The sequence below is a fragment of the Sesamum indicum genome, linkage group LG11, assembly GCF_026168435.1.
Source record: "Sesamum indicum cultivar Baizhima isolate 11 linkage group LG11, ASM2616843v1, whole genome shotgun sequence".
NCBI lineage: Eukaryota > Viridiplantae > Streptophyta > Magnoliopsida > Lamiales > Pedaliaceae > Sesamum > Sesamum indicum.
The window spans coordinates 10,317,200-10,330,256 of record NC_142667.1 but is presented as its reverse complement, the minus strand read 5'-3'; the positions used below and the strand labels follow the sequence as shown (position 1 = coordinate 10,330,256).

At 34.0% G+C, this 13,057-nt stretch overlaps 2 protein-coding genes across 3 annotated transcripts; one reads left to right on the top strand and one right to left on the bottom strand.

Moving 5' to 3' along the window:
• Positions 1 to 2,061: 2,061 nt before the first annotated feature.
• Positions 2,062 to 6,107, top strand: LOC105173574 (glutathione hydrolase 3). 2 transcript variants are annotated; one of them, XM_011095364.3, is made up of 8 exons: positions 2,062 to 2,133; positions 2,309 to 2,585; positions 3,305 to 3,636; positions 3,922 to 4,440; positions 4,524 to 4,759; positions 4,832 to 5,096; positions 5,358 to 5,495; positions 5,581 to 6,107. In XM_011095364.3, the coding sequence occupies exons 2-8, from the start codon at positions 2,471 to 2,473 to the stop codon at positions 5,845 to 5,847; spliced, it is 1,872 nt and encodes a 623-aa protein (XP_011093666.2). In that variant the 5' UTR covers positions 2,062 to 2,133; positions 2,309 to 2,470; the 3' UTR covers positions 5,848 to 6,107. The 2 variants fall into 2 exon arrangements, with proteins under 2 accessions (XP_011093666.2, XP_011093665.2); XM_011095363.3 differs by lacking the exon at positions 2,062 to 2,133 and having other exon boundaries at positions 2,145 to 2,585.
• Positions 6,108 to 6,302: 195 nt separating this feature from the next.
• On the bottom strand, positions 6,303 to 11,955 carry LOC105173572 (SNARE-like superfamily protein). The gene is made up of 4 exons (XM_011095362.3): positions 11,731 to 11,955; positions 10,566 to 10,652; positions 6,809 to 6,877; positions 6,303 to 6,728 (listed from the first exon to the last, which is right to left on the bottom strand). Exons 1-4 carry the CDS (start codon positions 11,869 to 11,871, stop codon positions 6,594 to 6,596), a joined length of 432 nt encoding a protein of 143 aa, XP_011093664.1. The 5' UTR covers positions 11,872 to 11,955; the 3' UTR covers positions 6,303 to 6,593.
• Between the last annotated feature and the right edge of the window lie 1,102 nt (positions 11,956 to 13,057).

Genomic DNA, 13,057 nt, shown 5'->3' with positions numbered 1-13,057 from the left:
GATTATGAAAAAATATAAACGTAGTATAAGATGAGCAGAAAGAAAGAAGTTTGTGAGAAGAACTAAATATAAAGTACGGTGCAAGACCAAAAAAAGATAAACTGTAATTGTGGATTTATTAAAAAGATAAAAGCTTGTGAGTAAAAAAAAAACATGAAGAATGTGAGAGGGAAACATAGAGAAGTGGGTTGAGAGAAACAATATATATATATATATATATAATTATGAGATTATTAAAATAAATTAAAATTACTATTATGACCAATTTTTTTAAAAATATAGGTATTTAAAAATTTGTACGACAATAAATTAATAGATAGCGACCGACAATTAATTATTACAAAAAAAATTGTAGACCTTTAGTATATGAGACTTATGATTAATTGGGCTCTTCAGCTATAAGTAAGGTGAGTTAATGACGACGTCTGCTACTAATATACTACGCAGGTGACTTTAACCATGCATTAAATAAATTCTTTTGTTGTACTCTTTTATTTATTCCTTTCTTTAAAAAAAAAAAAAGTTAGGTAGAATAGAAATTTCAATTAATTTTAGTAACCCCACATAATTGCAACTTATTTAATTGTCTCAACCCACTGCTTCACATTTTTTTTTTCCCTCACAAACTTCTGTTTTTCCTCTCTTAACATTCTACTCACAAATAAATAAATACATAATAGAGTCGAAATAGTTTCCACCACTGTGAATAATCTTGGATGCTATCTTCTTGCCAAATTGCCTATAAGTTTTAGTATTCTGCTCGTATGCGAGTTTTGATTAATAATACCGATATATAAAAGCAAATCAAACCTTTGTATTTTTTGTTGGTGCAAATTAGAACAGTAATATTTTATGTTACAAAAACAGTGAATAATGTACATAAAAAGAAGGACAATAAGCTCAACAATTTAATAAACAAATTGCAAAGAGAATGTTAAAGAAGTACGATCAGTAATTCTGCAAGAAACCCAGAGAAAATACCGAATTTCATTCAGAAAAAAAGAATAACATAATGATCTACAAAATAAAAATAAAATAAAATAAATCAACTGCTTAAGAAAAGAGCTCTTAAGTTCAAGAACCCATTATTTGGAACAACTTTTGAGTAATTTTCAAAAAGCCATAATCCACATCAGATCATCAATTCTTTAGAAAAAAAACACTCGCGTACTAATCTCAATAATTAGACTAAAAATTAACAATAATGATATTTTGAATAATAATAACAAACAATATAGTAAAAGCATATCTTATAAAAGACAGGAACTACTGGTGATGATATTGTATTATAAAATAACTCAAAAAAAATAGTAATTATGAATTAATAAATATATTTATATAACTAATTAAATTTTGAACAGAAATATTATAATTATTTTTTATAAAATTAATTATACTAAAATGAATTCTCTCATATTTAATTATTTTATAATTAATTATATAATCCTGGGCCAAAATTGAAATTTTTTAAAAGAACATATGGTTAACGTGGTAGGCCAAAAGCCAAAAGCCAAAAGTATTTTTCACTAAATTCCTTTTTTTCTCTTGTAGAAAACCAAAAGCCAAATATATAATAGGAATAATTACACTCTCCTTTCTTTAGGTGGTGTAAATACGCATAAATTTTTTATAGTTTATATCTAGCAATTTTTAGGTTTATTTTTTTTTAACAAATAAATCTATTCGTTACTCAAAATTCACTGAATTTGCTGATATTAACAAAAAAAAAAAAAAAACTGAACGAATATTTATGTTTAACCAAGATTAACTTATTACTGGTTTATTGCATGTTAAATAATTTTTTTCGACTAAATTATCCTTATAACAGTGAAAATATACTTAGTTACATTCATTAATGCATGAAAACGTATGAGGGTAACTTGATCATAAAATTATTTATTTGATTTGTAATAAATTAATAATAAGTCAATCGAGACTAAATATTAATTTTTATTCAATTTTTTTTTGTTAATATAAAAAATACTAAATGTGATTTTTCATACTATAAAAGACTTATTTGTAATTACATTAAATTTAGAGAAGAAAAGTGTAATTCTCCCTATATTTTATGTTATTGACTAATTTGTATACAGTAAGTGCAGGGCAGAGAGTGAGAGAGTGGTGCAGATTCAGGTGAGCTCAGATATTTTGTAATGTCAATCAAACAATTTTGGAGAAAGATTCCTTCCTCTTTTTTCCCGCAGCGAAGATCCCGCACACCCTGACAACTAATCCTCAATATACATTCCTCATACAAAATGCACCTTATCACTGTGACTGATGATATTATTATTATTGTGTGTGACAGAAGCCTGCAGCCTGCAATTCAGAAAGAAAAATTCTCAAGAACAGTGACATACGTATACCGTATGCAGACACCCACTCTTTAGTGTGTGTCTTTATCCGTGTGCGTGTGTGTGTGTGTGTGAGAGAGAGAGAGAGAGAGAAGTGTTCTGGTTTGTCGCGATTTATGGGGCAAGAGGGATATGAAGCTTCACTGCTGGGAAGTGATGGGAATTCCAGCAGAAAGAGAAGGTGGAGCAGAGCTTTGTGGTTGCTATTTCTTGCACTTGTAGCCATATCTTGTGAGTCTTACTTGTTCTTTTTTATTTTGTCTTTTTCTTGATCTTTTCTGAAATTCGAGGTTTCTTGGATTTCTGCTGGTTCACCAAAAGGGACAAAAAAGGAGAGGAAAAAGAAAGGAGAAAGATCTACATTATGGATGTGTTGATGGGTTTCAGACAGTGAGGGACAAGGTTCTTCGGATTAAAGAACGAAGTGTAAATTCTGCCATTTTTTGGAACAAAATTAAATTTTATGGATTTTTACCATATGGGCTCAAGAATTTTACCTACTAACTAGAGATCATCCATCTTTCTGCCTGCAGATTTTAATCTATCCCTGATATCAAGAAAGTCAAATCAATTTTAGGAGAGAAAACATTAAACAATATATTATTTCTTGGCACTGGAAAGATTAACTTCATCAATCCCAGGGAAGTTGTTTTCAGTGATACAGGAATCAATGTGAATCTTGATTATGTGTATGTGTAGCGATATCACCATAATGGTCAGTTTAATGAAAAGAGGATTATGTCTTTGGTCTTAACATGCATATCTCAATTCGAAAGAGGATTATGTTTAGCAAGCAGCAATTGTCTATGTGGGTGAATTGGAATTTAATTCAGTCAAATCATAAGAAAAATAAATGATAAATCTAACTAGATGTGTGGATAACATGATCATGCACGTTACGGATCAGATTGGCACCTTAATTCTTAAGCTCAGTGTTTGAGTTGTTCCAGGCCTTGCTCTAAGAGGGGACTTGAACTTCTTGGAGGGAAGAAATGATCAGAAGTCCAGAGGCAGATTTCCAGTTAGTAATAGTGATGTTGTTGAGTCGGAGCAAGCAGTTGTTGCTGCTGATGATGGCCGTTGCTCTGAAATTGGCGTGACTGTACTCGAAAAAGGCGGGCATGCTGTTGATGCCGCTGTTGCAACAGCACTGTGCCTTGGGGTTGTTGGTCCGATGTCAAGTGGAATTGGAGGTGGGGCATTTATGGTCATTCGATCTTCAGCAACCCCAGGTGCTCTTGCTATTGATATGAGGGAAACTGCTCCAGCAGCTGCTTCCCAGGTTCACTGTTTTTTGCCTGTCTCCTCAAACTCTGCCATGTGATTAAATTCCACAAGAAATCAAGAATAATCAATTGGCTGGACTAGAGTAGTTTGGTCGAAACTATTTGCTGCTCCTTAATCAAGTTCAAGTTGTGAAGGACATCGACTCAGTATATAACATACATACTGAGGAGACACAGCAAATTTAGTTTTTGTTTGTGTAAAATTTCAATTTGCAAAGCTTCTTACAACGGATGAAATAACAGATTGCAGACTGATGCTATGTGTATATATTGTTGTGTAGAACATGTATGAAAAGAATGCGGGAGCCAAGTATCAGGGTGCTCTGTCGATGGGTGTTCCCGGTGAGTTAGCCGGGCTTCATACAGCTTGGTTGAAATACGGGCGTATGCGTTGGAGGACTTTGTTTGAACCTGCCATTAAACTTGCAAAAGACGGGTTCACAGTGCGTGCCTACCTTGGAGCAAGTATTGCTGAAAATGCAAAAAAGATAATGGCTGACCCTGGCCTACGTCAAGTCTATGCCCCAAATGGGAAACTGTTAAAAACTGGTGATACATGCTACAATGTGGAGCTTGGGAAAAGCTTAGAGGCAGTAGCAGAACAGGGACCGGAAGCCTTTTATAACGGAACAGTTGGTGAAAAACTGATAGAAGATGTGAAAAAAGCAGGTGGAATATTGTCGATGGAGGATCTAAGGAACTACAGAGTAAATGTCGCAGATGCAGTCGTTGTAGATGCAATGGGGTATAAAATATTAGGAATGCCGCCTCCTTCTAGTGGAACAGTTGGGCTTGCTCTGGTGCGTCGTCTATTTTGTTAGATTTTAACTCAACTCAACTGCAAAGAGCAAGAATTGTAATTGATCCAAATTACTCTGCACAGGTCCTGAATATCTTAGATAGTTATGGAAGTCGAGATGCTGCTGCAGGTCCTTTAGGCTTGCATCGTCTGATTGAAGCGCTGAAACACATGTTTGCTGTTCGGATGAACCTTGGAGATCCTCGTTTTGTTGATGTCACTCAAACTGTGTCCGAGATGCTTTCCCCTTCTTTTGCTAAGAGGATTCGAGAAAGGATATTCGACAACACCACATTCCCTCCTGAATATTATATGCCTAGGTTTGTCCATCCAACCTCACTATCTGATTATTTCTCTAAAATGATTCTTAAGCATATAGTTTTTCCTTTCAGATGGAGTCAACTTAGAGATCACGGAACTAGCCACTTTTGTGTTGTAGATTCAGATCGAAATGCTGTATCAATGACAACGACAGTGAACTATGCTTTCGGAGGTGGGGTGCTCTCCCCTTCCACCGGTATCATTCTCAATAATGAAATGGATGATTTCTCCATACCAACTGATATATCCCCGGACAAGCTCCCTCCAGCTCCGCCTAATTTTATTAGGCCAAACAAGAGACCCTTATCTTCCATGAACCCTATAATTGTCCTCAAGGTATGGTTGCATTGACTTTTCCCAACAGGGAAAATTCTAGTTCTCACCAAGTTCGTGAAAGCCAAGCCGATCATATGGCACATTAGTTACACTCACTTACTGATTGGTAAACAGTTTAACAAGAGTGATGTACTTGTCATGTGATTGATTTGGTTTAACCGTCATTTTCCTAAAACTTTTGACCTTCTTTATTTACAACAAGACTACATCATAAACAACTTCAGCTTATGGATGATTACACGACATTTGTACCATTTACAGGACAATCAGTTAGCTGGGGTTATCGGCGGCAGTGGTGGTCTAAACATTATTCCTGCAGTGGTCCAGGTATTTATAAACCATTTTATCTTGGGCATGGAGCCTTTAGCAGCTGTTCAGAATGCAAGAATCTACCACCGGGTACACTAATTTGATAAGTTAATACCCTCTCTTGACTGCCATTATGGGACCCAAAAACAATCTTATTCTTTCCAACACTGTGCAGTTAATACCAAACGTCGTCTCGTACGAAAACTGGACAGTAGTCGATGGAGAACACATCGAACTTTCTGAAGAGAGAAAGCAATTCTTGAGAGAAAGGGGCCATCAACTGCGGGCAAAAGCAGGGGGTGCAATATGTCAGCTTGTTGTCCAAAATCTTACAAACAGAGTGGAGTATTTGGGCCGAAAAGTGAAAAATGAGAATGTGTTCCATGGAATACTAACTGCTGTCAGTGATCCTAGGAAAGGCGGCTGGCCGGCAGCTATCTGATGCTCCACTTCCTTAAAACACATGATTGTTTATTGTTTTATGCAATGAGACAATGTTGTTAGCTTAGTAAAATTTAGGCATTCGTAAATATATATACATGGATGCTGGTGTAGTAGCTGGGATCCTTCGCTACGGGCTTCAGCCACTGTGTTACTCCTCAAAGACTCTGAAGCAGAGAGCTGGGGAAAGGCTTAAAACTGCCTGATTCTTGATACAGTGAATAATGTTCAATGTGGTTGTATGTACCATGCAGTCATTAATCTTTTGAATGTCCCACACAGAATAGGCAGAGTACGCAAATGCTGGAAACTGAAAATAAAAATGAAACAAAACCAAACGGCCAGAAGCTGCCTGTAGGCTCCAGCCAAGTTGGCTTCACTTGCAATATACAGCAACTGAAATGAGTAGAGGTATTGAATGATGGATTTGTACAAAGATCCATAAAGCCAGGAGAATTATGTGCAAAGAAACGAAATATTGACGTACTATTGACCATTTTTGAAGTTCAACCTGTAAGTAACCAAGACCATACATCTGAGAAAAAGTTATTCTACCACGTTGAGGCCCCCTTCATTTCTTAATGATTATGCTTCTACACTAAATAACAGCATAGACAAGAATACAGCTTCATCATAACAAGACAAATATCCTGCTTTGCTGAAACCAAAGAACTTACAGAGATACATGATACAAATACAACCCACAAACCAATGTCCAGAACTTCTGAATTCATCAAATTTTACATCCTATGATGCTTTGTCCATCAGCTGTATTGGAGAGAGGATGTTGGACTTGCTGGTCTCAACAATACAACCATTCATGACCATTTCCTCCAGCATGAAGTGTGCTTTCTCCAAATGAAACATGATGTCCAGCTCACACTGCAGAATCAGAAAACAGAAAACTTTGAAATGTGGAGACAACAAGGTTCCATTTGACTGTTCTCTGATCAGTGACTTACCACATTGCCAAAATGACGATCCATAGTTTCAACTAGCAGGTGTATAAATTCCAAGATGGCAAGCTCATTCTGCAACAACGGCCAACAGAAACCCAAGAATTTAATCAAGCAATAACTACAAGATTTATGATTAGAAGGAAACTAATTTTCATGAACTGACGGGGAGAAAAAAGAACCAGCAGCTTTCCATCTAATAGTACATCCACTAAAAGGCTACCAAGCATTAGGAGCAGCATGTTGTCAGACCACAACTATATTGACTGAACCCGAAACAATGCAATATTCTGAGAATTAACTCCTTGTGCAAGTGATAAATTAATTACAAGGCCCTCAAATACTTGTAGTTTCAAGTGAATAAACTATGTCTATTGGTGACAAATTCTACTGAAAAAATAACTTTCAAATCCAACAAGTAGCAGAACTTCTGATAACCCACATTGTCAATAATTAGAATGAGGTTTCAGTTCAATTCATCTTTGGCTATTTCAACCACATGAGTACTTTAATCAAAATCAATGCTCATAGAGTAGATGCAAATTTTTTATGTGAACTCAACATCACATTCTTGCTATTAAACTCAAAATATTGGACAAATAATCCCAATCTTCTATCAAGTTATATTATCCTGCCTCAATAATTCAGTCATCACCTAAACATAAGTAAAAAAAAATAAGTTGAGCAAAGGGACACTTTTCCAAGCTAGATGAATTTTTATCAACATTAAAATTGTATATAAGGGCTTTGAGTAAACCTTGTATACTCCATTTGATGGTTGAAGATCCATAATGAGACGAAAACGACAAAAAATGACACATTTTGCAATTTAATATGGAAAAAGCCACAATCGTTATAATTAAAGTGTAAACAAGAATATTATGCACAGAATCAACATTTTGCTATTAAAATATAGAAGCAAAGTCGAAGCAAGATAAAAACTTGCTGTATTACCACGTCAAATTTTGGACAAAGTGAAGAGAGAAGAAAACAAATATGGCGTTTGGCCATCCGACCTAATCATGTTATTCCTCTTATCATTACAATTACAATATCACCCATACATAGGTGTATAGATATGTGAGAGATACAACAATGGAAGAGATTCTGATATCCATTGAAATAAAATCTAGGGTTAAATACACTTTGCACCCCTGAAGTATGCATGCAGTTGCATGTACTCCCCTAAATTATAAAAAGTAACAAAATACCCCCTCATAGTAATGGACCAATTTTTTTGTGACGAAATGCCCTTATTATCTACACCCCTTAAAATATGCTTATTGCAATAATTCCCCAAAAACATAATTTAGATTATTATAAAAAAATTATTTAAAATAAATATTACCGAAACTTTATGATTTTTATAATTAGTATAGAATTTGTATAAACTATAATCCTTATATTTATAACATAACTGTTAAAAGAATTACATAATTTTTGCTTTGTGTTGTTATATATATTGAGCTTTTTTTAGAAAAAACTTGTCATTGTATTTTAAAATATTATATCAAAATATACATGTACTGTAAAATATGCAAATCTATACATATAATTAATCTATACTATTCTATAATTTTGGAGTAATGATATGAGATATTTTAATTATGTGCACATGTAATTGAATATAAAGTATATAAGCTATATAACATGCTTTTTTTATAAAATTATACACATAATGTATATAGTTACATCACGATTTACACATATTTACGTGTATTTTTTAACATAAATAATTTACCATATATTGAGCTTGTAAATATTTTTTGTATTATATAACTTATACCAAAATATAGATTTCAAACATTATTTTTTAAATAAAATTTGAGTAAAACTTTAAAATCACTAAAAGTAGTTTTGGGGGAGATTTTTTATTAACACATACTTTAGGGAGTAAAATAAAAATTTTAGAGGGTAAAGGGCATTTTTGTCCTATCAATGCTGAATTATTTCGTCGGGTGGTGTTTTTGTTACCTTGCATACTTTACGGGGATGAATGAGAGTACATGCATACTTCAGAGGTACAAAATGTGTTTAATCCAAAAATCTTATACTGTGATATCCCAGTATCAGACAAATGTAATCTATTATGACTTGGTTTTGGTTTTCCACAAGATCATATAACTATGTTTATCTAGTGCTGCAGAAGTGCCCATATGTTCATTCCACTAACGTTGTCCATTAATCATAAAAGATGTCTTATCGACCTCCATAATTGTCTCTTAACCAGTGCTTGTTTCAAGTTAAAGAAAAAACTTTATCATCATCACATGCTAATTCGATGAGGAAAATTCTCCTCTCTCAAGTCCTATTCTTGATCATCCACCCACTAATATCTCAACTGGATCATTGTTCCCAATTCATTACTCCAATAGTAACATAAATTTTCTCTACCTTTGGTGGAAAGCCAATCAACAAATTCTAACACAGAACTATAAGCTCTAAAGACCCCAAAAACAAGCTGCATTAAGACTATAATTCATCTCATTCAGTTCCAACAACTAACTATTCCCACTCCTAATTTTTAGGTCATATCATGATGCACTCTAATCAACCAATAAACTGAAAGAGCTCTCTCCCCAAGTCAACTTGATTCATTTGTAGATAAGCCTCTAACAATCCTTAATTTCCCCTTCAAAACTCTGAACATAATTTGAAATCTGTTTCATGTATTTATTTCTATGCTGGTCATGACCAAAGTTCAAATTCCTCAGTTTGCAATATTCAATCATTGCCCCTCAATGAACGAACCATGTCCTCTCTACACATATGATCTAAACCATCAAAATCATCTGCTGTTGTACCTGAAAGAATTTGTTTAGATTGAGGGGCATGCTTTTGATATGGTAACAGCAGTATGGTAACACTTCCAACACTCTTCTCTCAGTACGAAACTACGTGAATTTCCTGCCGATACATTATGCAACTTTTAATTACATGTAAACTTGTGTAAACGTCCAAAATATGGAAGAATTAATTAACAGAACAGTTTCCAATTATTAACAACACATATAAGTTACTTCACCAAACTAACAAGAAAACACCAGATTTTCCAAAGCCCACAGTTATAAAGGCAAACCTTAGTCACAATATTCAAGAAACTTCTTTTTCTTCTTTCCTATATATCTGTTAGTATTTATGAGTTAAGAACAATATAGTGAAGGACTATCACTTCATCAGGCCTAGATGAAGCAAGCAACACCTTCATTCATGATCAATGAGTTAGTTTAGGAAAAATGCAAAATTCCAATTTTTTTATGCATAAAAGATACAGTCCCATCAATATGCAAGTCTAACTGTTCGCTGAAGTAAAAACAGGAAGTCGAGCAACATATATCATGAAGGGTCGTCCATCAGAGACACGCCCAATGATTTACTTCTGCATGGTTGACTCAATATGAGATATAGCTGCATCAGCATACACAATCTTGTTCCTGACCATCAGCCAAAGAAGCTGGAAATAAGATAAACTTTAACTAGCACCAAATGAAGTTTAAACCTTATGTACAATATGTTGGAACCTATTTTATTGTTTGTTTTCCTTTTTGGCAACATGTCTTAAGAACTAAAATAGTGAAAAGATTACTGCAAGAGCAGAACTCAGTGAGCTCTTCAGACATGATATAGGATTAATGAACCAAAATTTGTCATGCAGTGTTCTTTTACACAGCAGAGTTGTCCAATCAGACTATGGAAGAAAGAATTGCAAAATCTAGCAAATATAAGCTGTCAGAGATTTTCCATTAAGAGAAGTATGACTTACTTCTTCATTGTCCACTCCAACAAGGAAAAATAATGATGCATATCGCCTGTACACGACTTTGTAGTTCCGATGCTCAACAAATGAACACTGTTCAGCATAGTAGGAAAAAGATAAGCTAGCAAGTATTGAATATAGCATGTACAAAAAAAATAACTATATTGTTTATTTGACAGGGAAGAGTATATTTATTTCTTTAAAATGTCAACATTTTCCACAATCTAAGTGAAGAAACAGAAGTAATAGGAAGATGCAAACAGGGTAAATATAGATGGACGTGTAGTTCCCAATGAGCATAAGAAATGCAAGACCATTAGCGTATAATAACACAGGATCTAGATTTTAACTACATTTCCACTGACTAAAGAGAACACATTCACTGTAAGTTTGCAACTTGAAAGTAACATTAGAAGATGACAACTTTATACCCCTTCACGATATGAGCAGAGCACTTTTAATTAATTCCCAGGCAGCTGTAAAGTGAAATTACTGCAAGCAGATCAACCCAAACTTTATTTGCAAAACCAAAAATGCCACTGAACCTGGTAATTATTTTCTGAAGGACTCCAGTGGAGGAAAATATGCAAGGAAGTCCAACATCTTACAGCACATATTTCAGAAAGTAAAACCAAGGCCCGCACTTTAACCAAGCATCTCGGAACTCTCTATAAACAAGGCAATATTAAGACCCAAAAATGCTATTTAGACATGAATGAGTTCAAATTTCAGCGTCTTATGAATACCAATTAAGTGGCTGCAAACTGCGCTATAAGGTTTACTTGTATCACCCTCAACACAATCAAGAAGCCCATAAAGTGCATCTCAGATGGATCAAGCGTCAATCAGGCACTAAGACTCTAAGTTACATCATCAGATGTAGCTAACAATTTGATTACGTCCAAGTACTGTCAAATACCTTTTCGATCAACTTCTTTGTAAAAGAATTTCTTATCTAAATTATACGCACATATTTAAGAAACATATAGCATAATCCGAATGCGTTTTCTCAACCCCATAGAACCAAGCATTAAATCACAAATTTCCAGCAATCAACCTACTTTGCTAAGAGAAGCAAATCAATCAGCGAACCCAATAATTCAGAACACGGATAAAACCCAAATGACGTCAAATATATACAGAGGGACAACGAGAAGAGAGCGACGGGGACCTGTTGCTCAGTGCGGGCAAGGCATTTGCGCACAATTTCACCTTCAAGAGTGCGCCGTTCCTCAAGGTTTAGGTACTCATAGTATTGTGCTAGACGGGTCTGGCCTTGCTTGTTCACCATTAGTACGAATCTTATTCCCATGTCGATCGCCTCTTTCCTTCACCACTTCTTCCAACCGTCTACTTCTGTCGATATGAAGAAATTGCAGATTCAAGATTCGGAATTTCATAGTCCTTGGTTCTTAAATTAACGTGATATTCACTTCTGGCCCCTGAACTTTTACTTAATTTGAATTTGCTGCAAAACCTTGAACAATTTGTATATAGCCCTCGCCCAACATTTATATATATATATATATATATATATTCGGTAATAATGAACAATATTTATTTTTTGTGTATTTTAACATTTATATATATATATTTTTCAGTGATACTGAACAATATTTATTTTTTGTGTATTTTATTTATTTTATTGTTACATCTCATACTGGTATTGGACACAAAATTGACATACCACAAAAAAAAAGACACAAAATTGGTGCTTTTCTTTAATAATAAAGTATGAATGAATTAAAATATATAATTTATTTTTCATAAAAAATGGACAAATTTGGAAAAAGGGTCGTATATTTTTCCAATAAAATTATATTCAAAATATCCACAAAGGTAAGTTCGAAAAATTGTAGTCTTTTAGGTGCAAATTCAAAGTTAAAAAGCAAAAGGTTTAAAAAAGATATCATTTGACAAATAATTTGCGGAATGAATATTTGCATGATTGAATTCAAAATTAAAAAATCCATATGGGTCTCTGATTTAAATAAGAAAACAATCTAAACATGTTTAAATCAATTTAGAAGCTTGTGACTTGACTTGCAAAACAAGAAATTATAAAAAACCACACCTAGACGGTTCTAGTTATAGACCTCTGATACTTAAGTCAGCAAGGTTGTAAGAAGAAGAATATGAAGGTTGCAAGAGTCCTTAGGGTGTTAACAATTACTTGGGACATGGATGGCTAGTATTTATAGATATTTCAAGTTGTACAATTTCACATGGAAAAAATTGATCCAAGAACGACCGCATGGTTGTCATAAGTCCGTACATATCCGACTTCAAATTGGGCATTTGTGTAAACTCCCGAAATTTTGAGATAGCCCCCACATCGATAATGTAGATTGCATATTCAATCCAAATACAACGTAATTTAATTTTCTTTTAAAATAAATAAATAAATACACCAACGTGTGTTCCATTAACTATTTTAAGTTCACTAACCCGAACCCATTAAAATTGTTGTTAATGTTTTGAACTACTAACTTTCTATA